The sequence below is a fragment of the Halichoerus grypus genome, chromosome 5, assembly GCF_964656455.1.
Source record: "Halichoerus grypus chromosome 5, mHalGry1.hap1.1, whole genome shotgun sequence".
NCBI lineage: Eukaryota > Metazoa > Chordata > Mammalia > Carnivora > Phocidae > Halichoerus > Halichoerus grypus.
In genome coordinates this window covers 138,101,313-138,126,676 of record NC_135716.1, presented here as the reverse complement: position 1 = coordinate 138,126,676, position 25,364 = coordinate 138,101,313, and the positions used below count along the sequence as shown (strand labels likewise).

Here is a 25,364-nt window from a genome sequence, read left to right as displayed (position 1 = left end):
AAATCATAGCACAGCAGGTGCAATTACACTTTTCTTTTAAGATGCATAACTTATGCTGTATAATGTGACTTTAAACACTGATGTTTAGAAATGGTTTCTTCATAGTTAGTGCTTCTATTTGCTGATACTTCCTTCCTTAGTTGAAATTACTGATTCTCTGTGCATTTCCATCATAGAGATATTGTTGGCTTCTATACCTCAGCGGCTCTTTTCCAGATTTATTGACAATCGAGATAAAAATGGGAACTGGCCGCAGATTTGGGAGTATGATTAGCAGTGATCACGGAAAGCTGTTAAAATGTGCTGCAGGCAACATTTTAATTAACGGGGGCCTTTAGTCTATAGTAATGTACATTTGTGTGATCACATCCTTGTCATATTCTTTTAACACTTGTATTTATTCATATACTAACTGATCTGTAATTCACAGAAGGTCTGTGAGTCATTAGTGAAAATTAGCAAGTTGCTGCTCTGTGTACATGACTTACATGATCACTTTTTCCTCCCTCTTTGTCCCCACATTAGATTTTGGACAATCCGGTAATCACATACTTGTGTCTGTAGCACATCTGGACTTTGGCATACTAAATTATTCTACAGCGGATAATCCAGGTGTATTTTACAATCTTGAGTTCTTACTATGTAGCACACATTCAATTCTGTGGATTTTCCCGTTCGACATTATCCCTGCTACACAAGCACTATAATTTTAGGTACAGGAGGAGAGCTATATTAATACAGGAAAGAACGAATTGCTGTGTTTGGCAGTGCAGCGATCCAAGGAGATTAATGATCTTGCCTGCAGCTCTTGTCATACCTTCCCCCACTATCGAAAATTAAATGCCATGTAGAACAACTCACTCTCCATTACTTAATTACATGTGGAAAATGTGTACTATATAAAAACTCCTGGGGCTAGAGGAGGCCAAGTGAAACTGAACCCCATGGAAAGATTTAGTGCTGGCTGTTAAGCCTTACTGAGTCAAAGTGGACTCACTGTGGGAGGCACCATACAGTATCGATTGAACATATGTCTTGTTTTGTAATTAAAAATATAGTGTGGCCCGTTATCCTCTGGCCATATCCCTAAAAGATGATATGACTTGAAATTAATGTGAATGTCAGAGTCATCTGTGGGAGAAGTCCATCCGAAGAAGCAAATTGAATGCCTGTTTTAAAAATCCTTATTGTGCTCTCAATTCTTTCTGTCTAAATAAAGAGGGAAAAAAGATTGTGGGAATAAACATGAGTTTTACTTCCATAAAGAACTATTCATGCATTTATTCAACAAGTATTTGCGGAGTGCCTACCTGTGCTGGAGCTGTGGAGTCAGTGATACAAAGAACCCAAGCTGTGCCTTGAAGGAGGAGGCAGAGAGTAAGCAATCTGGTACCTCATCCAGGGATAAAGGTGCTAGGATACTTCAAGAACATATGAGAGACACAATTAAGATAATCTTTGGAGCCTTGGGGAAGGTATTACAGAGAAAGATGCTGGAGCTCAGACCTGAAGGCTAAGTAAACAAAATTGTAGTATGTACAGAAACCCAGAAGTTTCTGAAATTGGATATTATACCCAGGGTATCTGAACATTTACTTCTAGGAGAAAAGCAGTCCTTCTTTAGGAAAGTATCATTGTAGGGCGCCTGGGTGGCCCAGTCGTTAAGCGTCTGCCTTCGGCTCAGGTCATGATCCCAGGGCCCTGGGATCGAGCCCTGCATCGGGCTCCCTGCTCCGCGGGAAGCCTGCTTCTCCCTCTCCCAGTCCCCCTGCTTGTGTTCCCTCTCTCACTGTGTCTCTCTCTGTCAAATAAATAAATAAAATCTTAAAAAGTTATAAAATCAAAAAATTTTAAAAAGGAAAATGTCATCGGATGAATATAGCTGTGTACATCGGCCACTTTGAAATCTGTGAGGAAGCATCCTTCTGACTCTCTTGGGCCATTAAAGAAATTTAAGTGTGCAATACAATATCATCCATGGGATATATGACACGTTTTGAGGAAGAGGACTGTCACTAGCATCGAGTTCTTACTAGGAATTGCGGGAGAAAGAAAGTTACACTTTTCAATTTCAGGGCTCTTCTGTTTCTCCGTTTAGTTGGGGCACTTGGTAGACCCATAGGAGTCTCTCAAGTGCTCTGAAATGCTGACTCTTGCTTAATTTCTTCAGTACTTGTCTCCTGTACTATCCATATTAAAGAGTAATTTTATTAATCTTATAAGCCTTTTAGTTCCAGGACAAGGTGGAATTGGAGTGTTTTGATCTTTTGTCAAGACAGTGGAATTTATGCATCCAAATAAGAAGCATTGTTCCCTTGGACCTACTGTGGTCACCTGGGGAAGCTGTACATTTAATCCATTACGGTTCCATTGCATCATACATTTCTGGAATCATCTTGAAAGCCTATGGCATATTCTTTTGAATAGCCACAGGAGCCATAAGTTTTCCCTTTTTTGAGGGTAGTTGTAGCTAGTCAATGTGAAGTGACCCCAAACTTTGCAGGATCATTCATGAATCCAGTGCATTCAGTGCATTAGGTAAAGTGTTGCTACCAAACTTTCTTGCATGACCTGTAAAATAGCTTACAAAATCATTTTTATTTCATGGACAGAATTGGTAATTTTTTCTTTGCTATCCCCTTCCTTAACATAGTACTAGCTTGGGGGAATTAAAACTATATTTGTTTGATTTCTTTTAGCACTCAGAAACACCTAATTGGTCTGGTTACAGAGATGAAGTGGGCAGTTTTCTCTTTTCTTCATTTTTGTTTTTTTGTTTTGTTGGCTGATCAGTATTTATACTCCTATCATCATAGAATGTCTATTTCCTTAAGTAGACCTTCTTCTCCACACACACACACACACACACACACACACACACACACACACAGTGTATGTACTATGGTGGAACAGTAGAAGCAGTACATCTAGATGCCTCTCTCCCTCTGTGGAAGCTGAAGAAGCCATGTATTTCACTGCTGAGATGTGGCCAGGGGTTGGTCATGTGACCTAAGCTGGGGCAGTATGATACTTAGCTTAGAATAGGAAGCAAGTAACATGAGTGATTTTATATGAATGGTGTTTATTCATGAAACCACAGGGCCTTAATCGGAGGTCTCTGCTATGACATCATTCTGTTTTCCTGCTTCCTTGTCCTCTGGAGGTCTCTTAGTTTCTGTATGTTCCAAGTCCAGTCATGTTGCCTGCCTGTGTTTTGTGAGATCCCAGTTTCCCTTTTAATAAATTCCCATTTGCTTTAGTTGGTCCAAATTCATTTCTCTTGCTTGCTGCCAAAGAATCCTAATGAATGGGAAGGGTGATAAAAGTGAGCTATCTGGGGGCGCCTGGATGGCTCAGACGGTTAAGCGTCTGACTTCGGCTCAGGTCATGATCCCAGCCTGCTTCTCCCTCTCCCTCTGCCTGCCACTCCCCCTGCTTGTACTCTCTCTCTCTCTGTCCCCCTCTCTGTCAAATAAATAAAATCTTTAAAAAAAAAAAAAAGTGAGCTCTCTGAACAAATCATGAGCAACCAGAGTAAGATATTTGGTTCCTTCTGCACATTTTCTTATCACCTATAGGCTTTTAGCCTTGTTTCTGAGAAGTTTTTATCCTTCAAACTTTTTTAGCAAGCACAAGACTCCTGAACAGGTCTCTACTGAGGATCTCCAGTGTGACACATTTCCATTGCCAGACCATTCACTGGCTCTTGAAATGAGGTTGCCATGATTATCTCAGAGGAATTAGGTAGGATTTATCCTGGATTTATACCTGGGGTGGGGGGAAGTCACCTTTCCCCAGAACATGGCCTTATGGCGAGGGCTGGAAATCTGAACATTAGGCCTTTGCCAGCCAGAATAAGGAGCAGGTAGCTGAGGGCATCTACTACGTTATCTTTCAGTAAGAACCTCTGTGAGAAACTCAGTCGGCTAAGTCATCCATCCATCCAGTCCTATGCTCCCCACATCAACCCTTCCGCCAACCTGCAGTGCCAAGTATTTCATGAGCCACCTTTTCCTCTGCACAACTGGCAATAATTATTTAGAACTTGCCTGGGGCCACCTTTGTGAAATGTGGGTCTGGATGCTCAGTTACTCCCAACAGCCCTCATTAGTGATTGGCATTGTTTGGAATGGCAAGTAAATAAAGTTCATAATTCTATTGTTGGTCATTTATTTCAGATTCAGCATGTTGCTATTTTGGTGGCTTCATCCAGCTGGAAATTGAAAACTATTCAGTCTGTTCATAGAGTTAGAAATATCTCCTGGAATCTTTTCAGAAAGGAGTTTTGCTCCCACTGAAATATAATGTCCTTTGTTTTATATGTGACTTCTGGTTCGTTTATATTGAACTTTCCTAGCCAAATGTTAATTCAGTGTCGTGTCCCGATTAATATAACAAATGTAGAGTTTATTTTTCCTATCCTCAAGTGTCTTACATCACTGTATTTAGTACAATCAGAAAATAATATCTAGGCCTGTTTAGCTGTGTTCATGTGTTCCTCATTTATTCATCGTGTATGTGTGTGTGTGTGTGTTTAAACAATGTGCTAGGCACTAGACTGTAGTTGTAATCATTTTAGAACAGGTTTCAAAACAAAATGAAATCTACCTACTCAGCTATCCAGGCTGAATTCAGGCACATAACTTCTGTTTTGGATATAGTGCTGTTTTGTTGGCATAAAATAAGATCCTATGGGTTTAATGAAAGTGAATTTCCAAGTGGCAGGATCCACAGCAATCCAGAGACAATAATGATATTTAAGTGATAGTCTTAAGTATTTCAAATATATTCTCATCGCACTTGGACTTTTTTTTTGGTCTCGTGTAATTTTTTAAAATTGTGAAATCTGTATAACATGAAATCTACCATCTTAACCATTTTTAAGTGTACACTTCAGTGGCATTGAGTATATTCATGTTGTTGTACAACCACAACCACTATCCATCTCCAGATGGATAAAAATCTGTACCTGGTAATAAAAAAATAATAACTCCCCATTCTCCCTCCCCCACCCACAGCCCCTGGCAACTATCAGTGTACTTTTCTGTCTCTGTATTTAACTATACTAGGTATCTTATAAAAGTGGAATTATACAGCATTTGTCCTTCTGTTACTGGCTTATTTCATTCGCCGTAATATTTTCAAGGTTCATGCATGCTGTAGCGTGTCAGAACTTCCTTTTTAATGCTGAATAATATTCCATTGTTTGTATATACCTGTATTTATCCATTCACGTGTCTTGGGACACTTGGGTTGCTTCTGCCTTTAGATTATTATGAATAGCGCTACTATGAGCATGAGAGTACAAATGACTTCAAGACTCTACTCTTGTTTCTTTTGGATATATACCTAGAAGTAGAATTGCTAAATCATATAATTATTCTATTTTTAATTTTCTAAGGAGCCTTCATACTGTTTTCCATAGCAGCCATAACATATGACATCCTACCAGCAGTGGACAAGGGTTCCAATTTCTTCACAACCTCACCAACACTTGTTATTTTTGGGTTTTTTGATAGTAGTCATCGTATTGGGTATGAGGTGGTATCTTATTGTGTTTTTTTTTTTGATTTGCATTTATCTGCTGATTAGTGCTGTTCAGCCTCTTTTCATGTGTTTATTGGCCATGTGTATGTCTTCTTTGGAGAAATTTATTTTCAACTTTTTTGCCTGTTCTTTAATCAGGCTGTTTGTTTTGTTGAGTTGTAGGAATTCTCTGTATATTCTGGATATTAAACCCTTATCAGATCTATAATTTGCAAATATTTTCCCTCATTTCATAGGTTGTCTCTTCACTGTGTTGATTGTGTCCTTTGATGCACAGAAGTTTTTCATTTTGATGTAGTCCAGTTTATCTGTTTGTTGTTTTTGTTACTTGTGCTTTTCGTCTCATATGCAGGATATTATTGCCAAAGTCAATGACACAAAGCTTTTCTTCTATATTTTCTTCTAAAAGTGTTATGGTTTTAGCTCTTATGTTTAGGGCTTTGATCCATTTTGAGTTAATTTGAATGTGGTATAAGGGAAAGATCCAACTTTATTTTTTGCATATGAATATCTAGTTTTCCCAGCACCATTTGTTGAAAAGATCAGCTTTCCTGCCACCTTCCCCCCCATCCCCCAGTTGAATGGTTCTGGCATCCTTATTGAAAATCATTTGACCAAATATGTGGGAGTTTATTTCAGGGCTCTCTGTTCTATTTCATTGGTCTCTAAGTCTCTCATTATGCCAGTACTACACTGTTTTCATTACTCTAGCTTTGTAGTAAGTTTTGCAATCAGGAAGGGTGAGACCTCCAACTTTGTTCTTCTTTTTCAAGATTGTTTTGGCTGTTTGGGGTCCTTTGAGACTCCATATGGATTTTAGATGGAACACACTAACTTTCTGAAAAGATACAGAAATGCTCCTTGGAGAGATCTCTGACTGTGATAAATGAAAAGTTAAGGCATTCTGCATACACATACATATACCACCCATTACATCAGATTTTCTTTTCCTCATTCATAAATTGTTGTCATGAGCTCATCGTGCTTTCCTGAAGGATAAGTGTGTTCTTATTGTAGCCCACTAATCTTTCTTTTACCATAATTTGTCGTGTTCTTTTAGAGGGTATATTGGAGAGAGTATCTCATATTTATCCCAAGAAGGTAGTCAATAGTTGTTGGATAAATGCTTCAAGTAACATGTTAATGAAATCCTAAGAGATTTACAATTTGAATTATGGTTACAACTTTGATGGATGAGCAATAAGTGTATAGGGTTTTATCAACAAATCCCTGTATATGACATGTATGTGCTTCCAAGATTTCAGTAAAGTATTCTTGGAAGAATAGAATGAAGTTACTGAGAAAAGCTATCTAAATAGTTTAGAAATGCAGAGGAGGGAGAGATTACTGCTGGAGAAGTGAGAACAGCGAAAGCTAGTTAATGATACCTGGGTAGATTTCCACAGGAAAGCATTGAGTCCAAACTGCATGAACAAATTTAGTTCAAGCATTTGTGAAGTACCTTCTGTATGCCAGATGCTAATAGGACCATAGAGTTAAGGAGGAAGTTCTTAATCTTTAAGAACTTCTAAGACATACAAATAAATAATTATATAACAGGCAAAACAAGCACCTATAGGGGGAATTCTGTGATACTGAGTTATTCAGATTGCATTTTCAAGCTTGTTGAAAAGGGGGTGTTTTTCATAATTGAGAAGGGAGTGATTTGGATTGACTGAGACATAGAGAAAGCAGAACAAGGAAACCAGTAAGGTTACTCTTGCTGTAGTACAGACAACGTGAAAAGTCCATGAATTAGGATGGGGGCTATGGGACTAAAGAAAAAGAGAAGAAAAAATGAAGTCTAGAATGAAACCATCAGACTTAGTGATTTCTTTGAATATAAGGGTTAATGGCTGAATGAATTAATGGTAATGGAGCACTCTTAGCCCCTGGAAATTTAAGCATCTGAGACTAAACATCATGAAACCATAAAACAGTAAATGTTAACAATTGTTATTGTGCTTTGGTGCTTTGACATTGACCTTATCTTACAACACTTCTGTTAGAAGATACTATCCCAATTTTAAAGATTTTATTTATTTATTTGTCAGAAAGACAGAAAGAGAGCACGGGGGGGGGGGGGGTTAGTGGCAGGCAGAGGGACAAGCAGGCTCCCCACTGAGCAGAGAGCCCGACACAGGTTAGGATCCTGGGATCATGACCTGAGCCAAAGACAGACGCTTAACTGACTGAGCCACCCAGGCATCCCACTATCCCAATTTTATAGATTAAGAAACCAATATTTTAAAAAAGTTGTTTAGGGGCACCTGGGTGGCTCAGTCGTTAAGCATCTGCCTTTGGCTCAGGTCATGATCCCAGGGTCCTGGGATTGAGCCCCGCATCGGGTTCCCTGCTCAGCAGGAAGCCTGCTTCTCCCTCTCCCACTCCCCCTGCTTGTGTTCCCTCTCTCACTGTGTCTCTCTCTGTCAAATAAATAACATCTTAAAAAAAATAAAAATAAAATAATAAAAATAAAAAGTTGTTTAGTATCTTGCTTATATCTTAGTGATAGAATCTGTTCCTTTACCTAGGTCTGCCTCACTCTAGGTTTCTTCCCAGAATAGCATGGTTGTCTTACATTGATATAACAAAGAATTAATTTTTTAATTGGGGTGTTATTTACACTCAGTACAATAGACTTCAAGTGTTCAGTTTGTTGTTTTGAGAATACAAAACATACACCTGTGTAACCATCACCCAAAACAAAAATATAGAACATTCATTCATCCCAGAAAGCTTGCTGGTCCTCCTTTCTAGTCAGTCTCTCTGGGCCCCAGAGACAACACTTCCTGATTTCTGTCATCATAGATTAGTTTAAACTGTTCTTGAACTTCATGTAAATAGAATCAAACAGGATTAATCCTTTTGTGTCTGGTTTCTTTCATTTTACATAATTTTTTTCAAGATTTACCCATATTGTTAGGTGTATCTATAGTTCCTTCCGTTACTGAGTAATATTCCAATCTGCGACCATACCATAATTTGTTGGCCCATTTTCCTCTATGTGAACATTTGGGTTGTTTCCAGTTTTTAGCTATTTTGAATACAGTAGAAGCATGACTCTTAAAGATAATTATTATAGAATCAACTTGTATAGAGCATGTTTGAGTCAGGATAAACTCAGTTATGCTTCAGTGAACTTCCAGCCAAATCTCAGTGGCTTGAAGCAACAAAGGTTTATTGCTTTATCATGTTACATGTCCATCAGGGTTCAGCAAGGGGGCCTCACAGCTCATCTTGGTCATTCAGGTAGCCAAGGCAAGATCTCAACATATATTTCTATGATTACCAAGTCTTTGGTTCAAGTAGTGACTCACCTTTAAAGGAGAAGAAAAGTACAAGCCAGAGGATTTATGAACAGCTCTAATCATTATCGCAGAAGAGTACTGAGGGAATTGTACTCCACTGTATTTTTTTACCATGCTCCCTGCACTATCGTGTTTGATAAGTATTTTAAAGCACTTTACAGTCATAATATCTATACAAGGACTAGGTAATGAAGATATGAGACTTGGAACTTAAGTATGAAAAGTTGATAGAGTGAACAAACTCAGAACCTTTCATGCTTCTTACCCTAAGGAAAATCATGAAAGAGCTTGAAGAGTAAATTGTGACTTAGTCAGACTTTTGGTTTGGGAATATTAGCTTGGGTATATAAGAGAAGATATATATAGTTCTGGAAGAGGCTGCTAAAATGGGAAACACTGTAGTGTGATAGTCAAAAGAGTAGATTTTGAAACTAGACTGCCAGGTTTGAATCTCAGCTCTACTATTCATTAGCATTGTGAGTTTGGTCAGTTTGCTTACACTCTGTGTAAAATATATTATACCTACTCTCTGTCAGGTACCCTGTTGCAAGCTAGGGGAATGCAGAGATAAGATCCCATCCCTGGGCTTGGAGGAGGAGAAAGATCATTTTAATAGAACATGGCAAATGCAATGATAACAGACATACACACAGGCAGAGTTCTGTACTCTGGAAAACTATTCCCTTACCCATGGTGGCACTCCGTTATCTCTCTCAACAGCTGTTAAAGATAATTATAAAAATACCAACAAGCAGTTACAATTTCTGATTGTGTCCTGTATGGGGCACCTGGGCCTAAGAAACTTATATTAATTATATTGGAAAGGAAAAGGAAGTTATAAAGCAAACAGATTTTATTCTTTATGAGAATCATAGGAGAGGAGAGGTCGGAGGATCCCCAGAAGTCATTCAGGTTAACTGCTTGTTTGAAGTGTAAATGCCTTCTCTCCTTTGGCTTCCCTCTTCCTACTCATTTCTCTTTAAAATTGTCAGGTCTTTGCTTGCTTGATGTGGAGGTGCGTGAACACTCCCTAGGAAGTGGATTATAAAGGATTATGAAATGTAACTTCTTAAAGCAGCTTCCTTCTCTCCATTGAGAGTAATTGTAAGTTTTCTATTTTGTGAGGTTTAAAAAAATTAATATGGAATTTAAAGGCCATTAAAGTCATACTAATTTAGAGAAAACCATTAAATTATGAAGGGATAACTTGGCTGATTTGAAGTAACTTGGTCCAGGTAATCATGACTTCTCAATAAGAATTTATGTGCAGCCATATATTTAATGCTAGTAACCTTTGAGAGAGGTATGAAAAGCCATCTGCTTAATTACTGCCAAGTATACTCTGCCCCATGAGCTCTGAATCTGGAGCAGACAGGTCCTGTTGGCTTTTAGCTCTGAGGTAGAGCTGAGTTCTGTTGTGTTACTCAATGAAGGAAAATGAATGCAAAAGGGAATTACCACTTTGAAAATGCAATTACTTATCCAAAGGTAACTGATTACTTCTTCTGTGTATGAGCAAACTGCTGAGGAATGGATTGTATTCCCTGAAAAACAATAGCCACCTCTTAATGTAACAGTGCATGCTCAAGGCATCTGTAATACTGTCAGAGAAAAACAGAGATACTCTTCATGCACTGTCACTTTATGGTTTTAGTTTTTCGCCCTTTTGCTTTGGTTTGGCTCATATGCTAGATAATACAAGAATCTCAGAAGGTTAGAATAAGAAATGGTACCTAGACTTCATCTGTTTATTTAGACTCTGCCTCATTCCACAAAGAATTTACATCAGCCTAGAATTTTTGCAGTTCAATTGAGTTCTTGCAGTTCGATTCACTTAACAACTATGTTAAGTACAGACTGTTTGCCAGGCACTGATTGCCCCAGATAATGTAAGAGAGTAGGAAGGACATGCTTCCTGTCCTTGGAGTGTACCATCTAGGAGAAGGCAGATTGGAAGCACATTTCATACAGATCAGTTAGGTAAATTACGAAAGAGACAGAACTGCAGTCTTTGTATAGGGTGCTATACACATACAATAGAGCTCCTGGAAGGCTTGTTTCAATGAATGACATTTGTGGTCAGCTATGAAGAAGAAATAAGAACATAAATCAGACAAAGGATTTGGGCAACAGACATGCAGATCAGAGGAGGATGGGGCTAGATAGTGCCCTGAGGTGGATGGAGCTTAGCTCAGCTGAGAAATGGGAAGAAATTTCATGTAGCTGGATTGGAGCAAAGTGTGAGCCAGGAGAAGAGAGAACAAGAGGAAGCCAGAGATGGGGGCTGGGGAAGATTGTTCAAGGCCTTACAGCCTCCCTAACAATTGTGGACTTGATCCTAAGTGTAATAAGAGGCCATAGGAGGATTTTAAGCAGGGGATAGAAATATAATCAGATTTATGTATTAGAACCGTAATAACTCTTCTGGGTGAAGAAAAGATTGGAGAAAGGATAAAGAATATAAGTAAGGAGACCAAATAGGATGCTCTTATATTAACTCTGGTGAGAAATGATAATAACTAGGGGCATCTGGGTGAATGAGTTGGTTGGGTGTCCAACTCTCCGTCTCAGCTCAGGTCTTGATCTCAGGATCCTGAGTTCAAGCCCCACATGGGGCTTCACATGGGGCATGGAGCCTACAGAAAGGAAAGAAGGAAAGAAAAGAAATGATAATAGCTTGTCCTAGGATAGGATGGAAATAAGTGGAAAGACTCAAGATACGTTTTGAAGGTAGAATCAACAAGACTTCTTGATTGGATATACAGTTGAGGGCTTAGAGGTTTCAAGAGTGCCTCCTCGGTTCCTGGTTGAATAACTGGGTGGACATTGTTGACATTGACTCAAATGAGGAGGATTGATCATGGAACCCTCTGGTGACTGAGTGGGAATAAGAGATCTATTTTATTTGAAATACTTGTAAGACATCCAATGGAGATATAAAGTAGGAGTTAGAGATCAGATATTAAGCTCAGAAAAAGACCTGGGCTAACTATGTGAATTTGGAAGACATCAATATATAGATGGTCTTTTGACTTAAGGGAATAATTCATCTAGTTGAGGCTATTGAACTCACACTGGAGGGGAAGGATAGGTGGATTATAAATTTAATAAAGAAAGGCATTTCAGGTAAGGGCAGTGATAGGATTAAAACACGGAAGCAGGAATGACATGGACCAATGGATCTTTTTCCAGTTGGTGAGAAGTAAAGGGGTTGGATTTTTGAGTGCCCTTCCAAATCCGGTAGTGGCTATCCTGAATATACTGGTCATATGGAGAGAGATCTGTGAGCAGTCTTAGATCTTTGCATACCAGGAAGAAGCATTTTTGTGATCTCCCTTGGTTTGTACTGTGAAACCTAAAGTCAAATGTCACATAAACCTTGAGATAATGATACTGGGTTTGCGTCATGAATAAATAGTAAAGGTTAGATCTCCCACAGAAGAATCACTGCTTATCATTTGCTGGTAACGTCATGGAAATAGGTCCAAATAATTAGAACTGGTATTGTAGGAGTTGTCTGTACCTGCGACCCTGGTGATGAAGTTTTAGCTCCCACCATCTCTGCTTCCATTAGGATGAGGAGGAGTAGAATTAACCCACAAAGCATCATCTGTCTGGATCTCCGCTCTCCCCATCCATCACTCCTCCTCACAGTGTCCACCCATGGAGGGCCTGTCGTACACATCCCATCATCCCTCATTTGGCAGAACAAAGTTAGAACCCAAGTAAGGAGGCCGGGAACCTTTCCAGTTCAAAGAACAAAATGCTCTGGACATTAATGGGCCTAGAGGTTAAACACAGCCATTTGAAAAATTTATACTCCACAGTGCTGAAAGAGTTGATGTCTTTCCAAAATGATCCTTAGGAGCACCTGACTTATTAAGCAAGATCTAGCTAACCCCTAGCATCATCATTCTCTGTCTCTCATAACCATATCCTAGTGTCCCTGGGGTAATATATCCCTTTTTGTGCTTAATCGCTTTGCATGCTTAAAACCAGTATGTATTTGTACATATTTTTATTCTAAGGTGCTTTGTATACATTTTCAACAGAGGAAATGGTTGTAATTTGAGCCAGAAACTTAGCATTTGCTGTGTACTGATTCTGCCTATTTTCACGTCCACAGAAATGAAGATGCAGTCAATCAGATGGCTGTTACCCCCTTTCCAGTACCGTCAAGCTCCCCGTCTTCTGTTGAGGTAAGACGGCTCCTAATTAGCATGTAGTGACTTAAATGGATGTGTCATGATTATTTTTTCCAAAATCTAGCATTTTTGATTTTCACTATCTGGTATTCCAAATTCATAGAATCTGTTAAATAGGGAATTTCCCTAATTAGGAAGTATTTGAGGTAGGATTACAAAGTAATATAAAATAGGGGCACCTGGGTGGCTCAGTCAATTAAGCGTCCGACTTTTTTTTTTTATGTTCAGTTAGCCAACATATAGTACATTATTAGTTTTTGATATAGTGTTCAGTGATTCATTAGTTACATATAACACCCAGTGCTCATCACAACACGTGCCCTTCTTAATACCCATCACCCAGTTACCTCATCCCCCCACCTTCCTCCCTTCTGTAACCCTCAGTTTGGCTCCTGGAGTCCAGAGTCTCTCATGGTTCGTCTCCCTCTCTGATTTCTCCCCCTTCAGTTTTCCCTTCCTTCCCCTAATGTCCTCTGTGCTATTCCTTACGTTCCACATATGAGTGAAACCATATGATAATTGTCTTTCTCTGCTTGACTACTTCACTTAGCATAATCCCCTCCAGTTCCATCCATGTTGATGCAAATGGTGGGTATTCATCCTTTCTGATGGCTGAGTAATATTCCATTGTATATATGAACCACATCTTTTTTTATCCATTCATCTACTGAAGGGCATCTTGGCTCCTTCCACAGTTTGGCTATTGTGGACATTGCTCCTATGAACACTGGGGTGCAGGTGCCCCTTCTTTTCACTACATCTGTATCTTTGGGATAAATACCTGGTATAATTGCTGGGTTATAGGATGGCTCTATTTTTAACTTCTTGAGGAACCTCCATACTGTTTTCCAGAGTGGCTGCACCAGCTTGCATTCCCACCAACAGTGTAAGAGGGATCCCCCTTCTCCACATCCTCGCCAACATTTGTTGTTTCATGTCTTGTTAATGTTTGTCATTCTAACTGGTGTAAGGTGTTATCTCTTGATTTGAGATCAGGTCATGATCTCAGGGTCATGAGATTGAGCCCAGCTTTGGGCTCCGTGCTAAGCGTGGAGCCTGCTTGAAGATTGTCTCTCTCGCTCTCCCTCTGTGCCCCCCCACCCCCCCACCCCTTCCTTAAAAAAAAAAAAAGAAGGAAAAAAGACACAAGGAAAAAAAAAGGTAATATAAAATAATGTTAAACACATTAAAACTTAACATATGAATATTGCTTTCCTCAAAGTTCCTTAAAGTTTTTTCTGGATCTATAGTTTGTCCTAATTGGGCATTTCAGAATTTATTAGAAAAATTATCTTTTTTGTTTGTTTGTTTTTTGGTGGGTTTTTTTGTTTTGTTTTGTTTTGTTTTTGAGCTTTTATTTAAATTCCAGTTAGTTAACTTAGAGTGTAATATTAGTTTCAGGTGTACAATATAGTGATTCGATAACTGCATACATCACCCAGTGCTCGTCAGGAAAAGTGCACTCCTTAATCCCCATCACCTATTTAATCCATCTCCCCATCCCTCTCCCCTCTGGTAACCATCAGTACCTCTTTCTTTATAGTTTCAAAACACGTTAGTACCTATTATCTATGATCACAGGTATCTTTAAACAATTACTTTATTAATGGAGAAATTACTAGTACAAGATTGCTATCACATTGATCTGCTTCTAGAGTTAGACAGACAGACATTAACTAACCAGCTATGTAATCAAGTATCTCCTCAGCTGAGGGAATATTACATTCTCTTTACATTTTTTATTCATTGAATTATTTTTTTTTTTTTTTAAAGATTTTATTTATTTATTTGAGAGAGAGAGAATGAGAGGGAGGAGGGTCAGAGGGAGAAGCAGACTCCCTGCCGAGCAGGGAGCCCGATGCGGGACTCGATCCTGGGACTCCAGGATCATGACCTGAGCCGAAGGCAGTCGCTTAACCAACCGAGCCACCCAGGCGCCCGAATTATTTTTTAATTCCAAAAAGAAATACATACTTATTGTAACTAATCAAGCCATGCAGAGTTATTAGGAAGAAAAAGTTAATTTTCCTTTCCCCACCTCCCCGAGGAAGTTAATATTTACTGTTTAGTATTTTCATACTTTTTCCTTTTCTACCACAAAACTAAACAGCTATATGTGAATAATGCCTCTTTTAGTAAAAACTCAATTGTATAATACATTCTTTCCATTCAACAAGCATTCAGTGAGTGCCTATTATGCATTAGGCAGGCTTGGGTATTAGAGATAGGTGTGAATAAAACAGAAGGCTCCTTACTGTGGTTCAACTTACATTCTAATAAAGAAATAAATGAATAAATACACCAAGAGAATCATCAGTAGTGGTCAGTGCCTTGCAGAGAATTAAAATAGGGAATGCAGCTTGTGACCACTTCAGCTGGTGTTAGGGAAGCACTCTTGGACAAGGTGAAATGTAAACAAGATCAAAATGATAAGAAGCCAGACACAAAAATGAAGGGGAAGAGCTTTCTTTGCAGAGGGGACAGAAATAACTCTCAAGTGGGAATGCACTGGGGCATTGGAGGGATATGGCTAGAGGCATATTGGGGGCCTGGAGAGTGGTAATGGGGTGGGGATCTTTGAGTCAGAGTAAGAAGTTTGGGTTTTAGCCTATGTGTGCTGGAATCCAGTAAAGGGGAATGAGGTGACTCGGTGTACAGTCTACTAGGTAGAGAATGGACTACGGGAAGGTAATAGTAATACAGTAGAAGGTGGAGACCCACGTGAGACTCATTTGCAGTTAGATGAAGATTGTGGGTTGGTATTGGAGGCAAAGAAAAGTGAGTGGATTCTGGGTGTTCTGGATGTTGAATCAGACTTGATTGATTAAATGTGGGAGCTGAGAAGAAAGAGTCATGAATAAATCTAGATTTTTGGCTTGAGCAATTAGGTAGATAGTGGTGCCATTTATTACAGTCCATTGAAGAATAGCTGTTCTTCAACAGGGAAGCAGAAATTAAGAGGTTTATTTTAGGTAGGTTAAGTTTGAGGTGCATATTTTACATCCTTCTGGAATAGATTCTATTCATTTTTTTTTAAGATTTATTTGAGAGAGAGAATGAGAGAGAGAGAGAGCATGAAAGGGGGGAGGGTCAGAGGGAGAAGCAGACTCCCCGCTGAGCAGGGAGCCCAATGTGGGACTCGATCCCAGGACTGCAGGATCATGACCTGAGCTGAAGGCAGTCGCTTAACCAACTGAGCCACCCAGGCGCCAATTTTATTCATTTTTTAAAAACTTGCTTCTCAGGGCACCTGGGTGGCTCAGTCCGTGGAGCGTCTGCCTTCGGCTCGGGTCGTGATCCCAGGGTCCTAGGATCGAGTCCGGCATCGGACTCCCTGCTTGGCAGGAAGCCTGCTTCTCCCTCTCCCTGCTGCTCCCACTGCTTGTGCTCTCTCTCTCTCTGTCAAATAAATAAAAAATCTTTAAAAAGAAAAATAAATAAAAATAAAAACTTGCTTTTTTTGCTTAATGTAATGGCCATATTTTAATACACTCTTATTATACTTTTTTTTTTTCCAACTGACAGATATTCAGATGACTTTCCAATGTTTTGCCAGTAAAAGAATACCAAAATAAAGATTATGAGTGTGTGTGTGTGAGAGAGAAATATTAGGTACTAGTGCTTTTATTTCTATAGCAAAGATTTCCCCCAAGTACACTTGCTGAATCATAAGCTATACAAGTTCAAAATTTTCACTTATATCGACCACTTGCTATCTGAAAAGATTATGGGGATAGGTAATGACTCCCTACCAATAGCCATTTGGCCAAAGCTTGCCAGCACTGGGTATTTTCATTCTAGTTAAGACCCAGGGTAGACAGAGGGGCCCCAGACCCATACTGTTTCTGTTCAAATCCTAGCATAACTATATTCTAGACACAGCGCCTTGGATAATACATTATCTCTTCTATCATCTCTTTACTTATCTGTAGAAAGGTAACAATAATTTCACCTCATAGGGTTAAGATTAAATAAGAAATATATATCTTTGTGCCTGACACATGGTAGCTAAGAGTAAACACTAGTACTTAATTCTATGTGTTTATAGAATGTAATATAAATCTTTTGGAGGGAGTGGGGAGAATAAGAGGAAATCATTTTAGAATAATTTTTTCTATAGTATTGTTAGTAGTTATGAATATTCCCATCAAAATATCCCCTTGAAACTGAATTTTAAGGGGATGATTGAATCTTGATTCTACTACGTCGAACACTGTCTTAGAGGCCTTTAGAATGTGGTCTCATGTCCCACTTACATCCAGGCCTTTGAGAGACAGTATTATTATTTCCACATTGCAGAAGAAGAGACTGGGTCTAGGGTGTCTGGGTGGCTCAGTTGGTTAAGCGACTGCCTTCGGCTCAGGTCATGATCCTGGAGTCCCAGGATCGAGTCCCGCATCGGGCTCCCTGCTCAGCAGGGAGTCTGCTTCTCCCTCTGACCCTCCCCCCTCTCATGTGCTCTCTCTCTCTCATTCTCTCTCTCTCTCTCAAATAAATAAATAAAATAAAATTAAATTAAAAAAAGAAGAGACTGGGTGTAAAGAGGCTAACTAGTCCGTCCATATGCCCAGAGGCAGTAGGTATGTCAGTCAGCACCAGCTTCTTCATCTGCACCTACGGGTGTCACCACCAAACACTCATAGGCTTGTAAAGAGCAAAGGAAGTAATAGATATAAAGCATTTAGTACAGCTCACAGTGCAAAATAAATGCTTAATGAATGTAAACTTTATTTCTTCAAATATTTAAGTATATTTAACTCAATTTTTAAAGTATACAATATTAGCTACTGTTTTAACATTTTTTTTGTTTTTGTTTTCATATTTTTAATTGTGCTAACCACAGATATGGGTTCTAATCATTCAGTCACCTGTAAAAAATAAATCTTTTTAAATTACAATTGAATATGTGAATTGAATTATAAAGAGGGTTTTTTAGTTTTCCTCTGGACTGTCAGCCTCCAACAGCTGCCCCCAAATGACGAGTGATACCCCTCCTCAGGGTGGTAGTCTGTGGGTATGCTCTGGCCCCGTGTCCACTTCCTTATCCCTTCCCACTCGCCTGTGTGACCCTCTCACGAGGCCTTTTACCTCCTCAGCCATTTCTAGTAAGTACTTAAGCATAACTCGTATCTGACATATTGCTGAAAGCACTAGCCCATTTAAATCATAACCAAATAGATACAGCCATAGCATTATTAACTTGGGCCTGATAATAGTTCACATTGAATAGCACTATTATATACGAATGGGATCTCATATTCATTCCCTTATTGAGCAAATATTTATTGAGCCCTTACTATGTGTTGGGTACTGTTTTAGACATCAAGGACATGGCAGAGAACAAAATCACTTCATGAAGTCATGTGCAAGCAGAGTGAACAAGAGTGCTAATAGAACATTGAACAAGAAGTCTGAAGATGTGGGTTCTTGTTTTAGCTCTGCCAGTTACCTGCTAAGCATATGACCTTGTTAAGGTAGTGATCCTCTCCAAGTCTTGCTTTTTCTGTAAAGCCACATTCATAACCTCCCCTGTCTGTGTCAGCAGGTAGTTGTGAGGATCACGCACTAAATTAGGTAAAAGTATTTTATAATCCGTGTAGCTATATACATACATAAGGGATTATTAGCATTTCTGTTGCTATATTCTTGGTAATTGTAATACTAGGGCAGCTGGTTCAGTGATTAAGAACATAAGCTTAGAAGTTGGACAGATCCGAGTCCTAATATTTGTTCTTCCATTTACTAGCAGAGTGAACTTGAACCAGCTAAGCTCTATAAGCTTCTATTTCCTCACATTTAAAGGAGGGTTGATAATAATAATTAATTCTGTGGATTTGTTGGAAGAATTGAATCATGTTTATAAAATGCTTAGCATTATTCGTGGCACACAGTAAGAATGCATTTTAGTTGTGATTATATTATTACAGCCCTCTAGCAAAACTCCCAGCCTCCAGCATTTTCCATTTCCAACAGTTACATACAACACAGGATTTCTTACTATATCTGTGCTCTTGCTAAAAAACGTTTTATACCTCTTGCCTAGCAGATCTTTGTTTCAGGATTAGAATTAAGGGTTTGTATTAAACTCCCCAACCTCTGCTAATCAGCTTTCTTTTCTCATTAATGCATAATAAAGCACTAGACATTCTCCATGTATCTGTTGATCCCCACCTCCCCAAACACACACATATCTTGGTCTCTCCAATACTTATGTCTTTGTTCCTACTGTTTCTAACACCTGGGTTGCCTATCCACTTCCTTTTTATTAATTCACAACTAATAATTCCTTGAAGAATTGTTTTTGAAAAACTCCTCCAAGTTTTATGACTCAAAATGAATAAAATAGGGGCACCTGAGTGCCTCAGTCGGTTAAGCCTCTGCCTTCAGTTCAGGTCATAATTCCAGGGTCCTGGGATTGAGCCCCATGTCAGCTCCCTGCTCAGCGGGGTGTCTGCTTCTCCCTCTCCCTCTGCCCCCCTCCGCTCCTGCTCCTTCTCTCTGTCTCAAATAAATAAATAAAATCTTTTAAAAAATGAATAAAATAATGCCTAGCTCCTGGAATATAATAAGTATTCAAATGTGAGATATTATTATGACCAACTTCATCCCACATCATTCCCTTCAGTAATCTTAACTCCCTTCATAGTTAAGTAATATTCATGGTTCATTTAAAAAATAAAAATTGTCCTTTGTGTGATGTCACCTGGGCCTTATAGAAAAGAAGGACCCATTTCTAAAGGAGTTTCTCAACTAGGATTATGTTGCTTGTAGTTCTCTCACTATCTCAACATTTTAAGAATGTATGACTATAGAGAAAGACAATTATCATATGATCTCACTGATATGTGGAATTTAAGAATCAAGGCAGAGGGTCATAGGGGAAGAGAGGAAAAAATAAAACAAGACAAAACCAGAGAGGGAGACAAACCATGAGAGACTCTTAATTATAGGAAACAAACAGGATTCCTGAAGGGGAGAGTGTGAGGGGAGGGGTAGCTGGGTGATGGACACTGGGGGGGGGGGTATGTGTTGTAATGAGCACTGGGTATTATATAAGACTGATGAATCACAGACCTGTACCCCTGAAATAATACATTATATGTTAATTAAAAAAATAAATATTTGACCGAGAATAAAAGGCTCCATTAAAAAAAAAGAAGAATATACAGCTATATGCACCACACTAAATTGCAGGCTTCTGGTGGGCTGGGCTTACTGTCTCCTTGACCACTGCATTCCCAGGGCCTAGCATATAGCACTTGCTTAATAGTTGTTGAATCAGTGAATGGGGTGAACCATATTTAAGCTTTTCTGCTATGTCCTTGATGCTTCATTTCAATGTTGGATACTTCTTACTGATTTAATTTATTCTGCTAATTATCAAATACCCACTCTGTAGATCACATACATAGTCTCTTACCTCAAAGAACTTCTAGTCTTACAAGGAAAATAAGACATGTATATTACTAAAACAAAGTGTCCCAGGAGATAAAGCTTTAGGAGGAGTTCAGAGAAGATGAATATTATTTCCTGGTAAGAGAACAGCTATTTCTGATGGGTCGATTGGATTTTAAAATCAGACTATGGTTAGATAAGAATGTGGGAAGAGTACAAACAAAAACATGGAAATAGGAAAAATCAGGATGTGGAATGGGGAGAAGAATCGAAAGGTATGTAAAAGGGAGTAATAGAAGATGAGGTTTGAAAAATAAATTGAGGTCAAATGAGTAATGAAATGGTCCGATCAGTGCTCTACTTCAGGTAGCTTCGTCTAATAGCAACGTCAGGGATGTCTCGGAGAAGGAAACCCAATTAGGAAGCCACTGCTGTGGTCTTGTAAGAGGTGCTCAAGGCTCAAGTATACTTGGGTTGCAAGATATTTATTCCATTCCTCGACAAGGCAGGATGCATCTTTTTAGAATATCTTTATAGAAGCAAGCAACTTCATTTTTTCTTTTTCTCAGAAGTTGCGCTTTTTTGAATACTAAGTGAGATGAGGCAGGCCTCCTAAAGAATGAACAGGTTGATTACCCAGGGAGTGCCATTAGCATAATTCCCATTTTACCTTTAATTGTGCACTGCCTTCCTGGAATTCTGAGTAGCCTAGAAAATATGCTCATGATGGGGGTGGAAGAAAGAAATTCAATTTGTCATATCCAGTCAACATGACTTTGCAGAAAGAAATATTTGTGAATTTAGGCTGGCAATGAGATGAATAAATCATCCTGTGGTTTTTTTGGAAGAGAGCACTGGATTTGGGAAATACGGGGATGATAAAATTTAAACCAATAAAAGTTTTTTATTAAAAAAAAATTTTCAATTGTACCAAGGAGGTATAGTTGCTGGGTTTTTTTTAATTTGCTTAGTAAAACCTTAAAAGGAAAATAGTTATATATACTAATATACTGTTTCATCATTTTTTTTTTTAAGATTTTATTTATTTATTTGGGAGAGAGTGTGAGCAAGAGTGAGAGAGAAGGAGCAGGAGGAGGGGCAGAGGGAGAGGGAGAAGCAGACTCCCCGCTGAGCAGGGAGCCAGATTCTGGGATCATGACCTGAGCCGACCAGGCTCCCGTTTCATCAGGTTAAATGAGGAAAGAGGGTAGGGAACAACACTATGGAGCATTTAACTGATCAGAAGTATGGCTTTTCCAGTCCGCAGTAACATCCTTAACTAATTTAGCTTTTATTGATAATCTGCTTTCTTTCTTTTTTAAGATTTATTTATTTATTTTGAGAGAGAGAGAGCAAAAGTGAGTGCAAGTGCAGGGACTGGAGCAGAGGGAGAAGCAGACTCCCCGCTGAGCACAGAGCCCACTGTGGGGCTTGATCCTAGGACCCTGAGATCGCGCCCTGAGCTGAAACCAAGAGTCAGATGCTTAACCGACTGAGCCACCCAGGCGCTTTCAAATAAAAACATAAATTCCTGCTCAGCGGGGAGCCTGCTTTTCCGGGTTCCCTCTGCTGTTCCCCCTGCTGTTCCCCTTGCTTGTGCTCTCTGGCTCTCTCCCTCTCTCTCTCTGTCAAATAAATAAAATCTTTAAAAAAAAAAAAAAAAAACATAAATTCCTGTTCTCAAGGTTCTCCCACTGTCTAGTTGGGGAAATCTATAGGGAAGTAGTGGGTATGAAAAATTAAGTAGTATAAAAATAAAAAGTATTATCACTTTATGTAGATTTTTGAGGAGCCCAGGGGAGGGAATTTGGAACTTACTGAAGGTTTGGAAGGGACTTCTCTGAGGATTGAAAAGCATTTCTTATCTTTTTTTTTTTTTTTTGCTAAAGGCTCTGTTACGCATACAGTCACGAGTCTTGCTTTTCTTTTTATTCATCTTAAAAACATAATTCACGACAGAAGCTACTATTTGTGGTCTTTGAGGGGAAAGGTCATTGTCCTTGAGCAGCCTTGGCTGCACAGGCAGCTTTGGACAGGTGGTTTGAGGATCAGCAAGAAAGGAAGGGAACACCCAGCTACCCAAATTAGCTGAATCATCTTAGGTGTCACTGGGCCACCATCCATCAGCCAGATGGTCTTCAAACCACCGTGATACAATTGTGCTTTGGAAGTCATGCTTGCTGACCTATTTTCCTCTTCCCATCCCTGACTGATTCCCCATTTCTGATTCCCCATTTCTAAGCTCCTGGTCAGCGGGGTATTTTCAAGGTTGCCTAACACATGTGAGCCATTCTGTTCTCAGAACAGAACCCCACATTGTTTCATTCTGTGCCTCATTGAAGCATGAAAAGCCTTCTATAAGCGGTAGCTCTCCTAGGAAAGCACATGCTTTATTGCTGACCTCTCTCAACTCCAACTTCCTTTTTTACCTGACTCCTCTCCATCTAGATTTTGACTTTAAACCCTCCTCTCTGGAACCGTCTCAAACTAACCCAGTAACTAAAAACAGAGGAAAAGCTTTAGAAGGGTTCATAGTAGAGTTATAAAGAGCATTGACTTTGAAATGAGAGAGACCTAGGGTGAATATAAAGAAGGATCAGACAAAGGAAATCAAAGGAAATAAATGAGGCACAGATGTTGGATTCAAGGATCTTTCAGCCTCATTGGGAAGATCAATGCGGTACATATGTAATTAGGATACAAAGGAGATGGTAAGTGACATAGGAAGTTCAGGTAAAACGTTAAGTGAGGTTAGAGGAAGAAGAGACGTCTTCTAGCCAAGAAGAAGGAAAGGATTTATGGAGTAAGTGACATTTGAGACTCAGCTTTGTGTGATAATTCTGTAGGTATAGATGTAAAGGGTATTCTTTTTTGTTTTTACTCAAATCTTAAAAGATCTACAGCCCATTTGCAACCTCGACTTCCTTGCCCATGTTTTCTTAAATTTTCAAAGTTGAAGCATCAAACAACTGGTTTCTCCCCGACTTCAGTATTCATTTTATAAAGACCAAGAAAACCTCACTTCTATACTCACATTGCTGAGAAATGTAAAAGATTTCTCTGACTTATTTACACAGCACTTTGCTTTCCCCAGGAAGATATGTGCATAATTAGATGAATGACATCAGCTGACCACCGTCCTGGTGAAAATCTCCTCTCATTTGGGATCAGAGGAGCTCCCTATGTGTTTGTTCTATAATTGAATGTGCTGCAGTTACAAACACTGACTGTCTCGAAGCCTGAAGCCTCAGTGGGATAGCATAGCCCCCCCACACACACACGCAGGACGTCTTCAGGGCTCACCACAGCTAACAGAAGCAGACACACGAAATATTTGGGGCATTAAAGGTTTCCCATAGAGTAAGTACTGGTTTTTAAAAGCCACCTGAGTGGCTCAGGCGGTTATTCGTCTCAGGTCATGATCCTAGAGTCCCAGGATCGAGCCCCATGTTGGACTCTCTGCTCAGCGGGGAGTCTGCTTCTCCCTCTCCCTCTGCTGCTCCCTCTACTTGTGCTCTCTCTCTCACACTCTATGAAATAAATAAAATCTTTTTAAAAAATAAACATAAAAGTATAATTTGTTTCTTCTGAATTTTTCTGTCTCTATAACTTACCCACTGTCTGAAATGCTGAAAATCTATATATTCTCAAGCTTAACTTGGGCATGTTTATGTTATGTGGTGACTTCTTGGTTACCCAAAATTCACTGAGAGGAAGATGTTGTACCTAATGAAATTTTCTGGTTAACAAATGCTAAAACACTGTTTAAAAATTAATGATGATTTTTTTTTTTTAAAGATTGTGAATCCTGTTTTCTATAAGATTAGTTATCAACACTCAGTGCTAACAAGGAATAAAGAGAGAAGAAACAAGAGCATCATTTACTTAGGGCCTAGAGCATAGTTAACAAGAATGGGACCTTTGATGTCAGTCTTACTTAGCTTTGAATCCTTGGTTCGCCTCTCACTAGCTAGGCAAGTTCATTTAAAATGTATCATTTAAAATGTTCATTAAAAATGTTCATTAAGGGGGTGCCTGGGTGGCTCAGATGGTTAAGCATCTGCCTTTGGCTCAGGTCATGATCCCAGGGTCGTGAGATCGAGTCCCGCATCGGGCTCCCTGCTCAGCGGAGAGCCTACTTCTCCCTCTCCCTCTGCCTGCCGCTCTGCCTACTTGTGCTCTCTCTCTCTCTGTCAAATAAATAAAATCTTTAAAAAATAGATAAATAAAAATAAAAATAAAAGTGTTCATTAAAAAGTTCATTTAAAATGTATCATCTTCCTGGGGCGCCTGGATGGCTCAGTCGTTAAGCATCTGCCTTCGGCTCAGGTCCTGATCCCAGAGTCCTGGGATCGAGCCCCACATCGGGCTCCCTGCTCGGCGGGAAGCCTGCTTCTTCCTCTCCCACTCCCCCTGCTTGTGTTCCCCTCTTGCTATGTATCTCTCTGTCAAATAAATAAAATCTTTAAAAGAAAATGTATCATCTTCCTATCCATGAATTGGAATGATACTGGTACATACTCATACAGGGTTGTTAGGAAGACTACACAGAATGGGATGGATAAAGAACCTGTCTCACCAAAATGCTGGAAACAAATTAACTGCACCTGGTGTGCTAATAGACATTTTGCATGTTAATGTATTAATCTTCAAGGCAACCTGACGGGGTACTATTTTTAATCTGGTACTTTTATCTGTGCTTTAAAAATAAGTACTCAGAAAGAACCTTGCTGAAAGTCATATAGTTCTAATTTGCAAGTTGAGATTTGAATCTGGATCTGACCAATTTAATATCCATTCTTTTTTTTTTCCTTAGGTTTTTTGGTTTTGTTTTTGTTTTTTTGGGTTTTGGGTTTTGTTTGTTTGTTTGTTTTAGTAATCTTTACACCCAGTGTAGGGCTTGAAC

At 39.2% G+C, this 25,364-nt stretch overlaps 1 protein-coding gene across 3 annotated transcripts in view; it reads left to right on the top strand.

Annotated features, from left to right (window-relative positions):
- Positions 1-25,364, top strand: part of PATJ (PATJ crumbs cell polarity complex component) — a 347,778-nt gene that overhangs the window by 229,474 nt on the left and 92,940 nt on the right. For all 3 annotated transcript variants that reach the window (XM_078073041.1, XM_036091353.2, XM_078073040.1), the window contains exon 30: positions 12,985-13,057. In XM_078073041.1, the coding sequence (XP_077929167.1) occupies positions 12,985-13,057 (73 nt within the window). The remainder of the gene's footprint in view (positions 1-12,984; positions 13,058-25,364) is intronic.